The sequence below is a fragment of the Dipodomys ordii genome, unplaced genomic scaffold (assembly GCF_000151885.1).
Source record: "Dipodomys ordii isolate 6190 unplaced genomic scaffold, Dord_2.0 Scaffold1000037478, whole genome shotgun sequence".
Lineage (NCBI taxonomy): Eukaryota > Metazoa > Chordata > Mammalia > Rodentia > Heteromyidae > Dipodomys > Dipodomys ordii.
This window is the reverse complement of record NW_012321095.1, coordinates 1-1,144: the sequence shown is the minus strand read 5'-3', so window position 1 is coordinate 1,144 and position 1,144 is coordinate 1. Positions and strand designations below refer to the sequence as shown.

At 50.3% G+C, this 1,144-nt stretch overlaps 1 protein-coding gene across 1 annotated transcript; it reads right to left on the bottom strand.

The window, feature by feature from the left end:
* Positions 1–464: 464 nt before the first annotated feature.
* LOC106002970 (tubulin beta chain-like) lies at positions 465–1,139 on the bottom strand (the record flags this gene model as incomplete). The annotated part of the gene is made up of 1 exon (XM_013037712.1): positions 465–1,139. A coding segment is annotated over one exon (675 nt), but the record flags the coding sequence as incomplete, so codon positions are not given.
* Positions 1,140–1,144: the final 5 nt, after the last annotated feature.

Here is a 1,144-nt window from a genome sequence, read left to right as displayed (position 1 = left end):
TCTCTCCTTTGAGGAAGATGTAGATCATGGAGAATTTGAGCCCTGAAAAACAATTTTTTTTTAAGGCGCCGAATTTCTGTGTTGGTCTATTTAGTCGTTTGCATCCTGTGCTTCCAAACACTTTTCAGCTCTCCCAGAATTGCAAGGAATGTAATTGGACCCGTTATTGTTGACAGTATATGGAACAGCATGTAGATTAGGGCTTAGTGAGAAAGTTCGGTGCTGTCCATATATCTTTGGAGGCTTGTCTCTCCATTGGGGAAGGAGTAGAGCATCCTCACTTTGGGACCTTAAATCTGCATTTTTACATTCACCATCAGTGAGTTCCTGACCGGAAAGGCTGTGCATGATGATACACAGCAGGGACCTCACTGCACAACAACAGGAGCTCAGAAAGCACCATTCATTTGAGAAGTAGTAGGCAGGCTCTGACAGTCCTGTTGCACTGCTACCAATGGAAAGTCTTAAACTTCTTCCTCCACCAAGTCTTCTTCAAATTCCCCCTGTTCATCAGCAGTGGCATCTTGGTACTGCTGGTACTCGGACACCAGGTCGTCGATATTGCTCTCAGCCTCAGTGAACTCCATCTCATCCATGCCTTCTCCCGTATGCCAGTGCAAGAATGCCTTGCGCCGGAACATGGCACTGAACTGCTCTGAGGTGCGCTTGAAGGGTGCTTGGATGGCAGTGTTGTTGCCGATGAAGGTGGCCGACATCGTGAGGCCATACGGGGGGATGTCACATACAACTGTCTTCACATTGTTGGGAATCCAGTCTGTAAAGTAGCTGCTGTTCTTCTGCATTTTGAGCATCTGCTCATCCACCTCCTTCATGGACATGCGGCCTCGGAAGATGGCAGCTGCTGTCAGGTAACAACCATGGCGGGGATCACAGGCGACCATCATGTTCTTCTCGTCAAACATCTGCTGGGTGAGCTCGGGCACTGAGAGAACATGGTACTGCTGGCTGGCCCGGCTGGTCAAGGGTGCAAAGCCAGGCATGAAGAAGTGTAGACGGGGGAAGGGCACCATATTCACGGCTAGCTTGCGCAGATCTGCATTCAGCTGGCCAGGGAAGCGCAGGCAGGTGTTGACTCCACTCATGGTGGCTGACACCAGGTGGTTCAGGTCTCCATAGGTGGGTG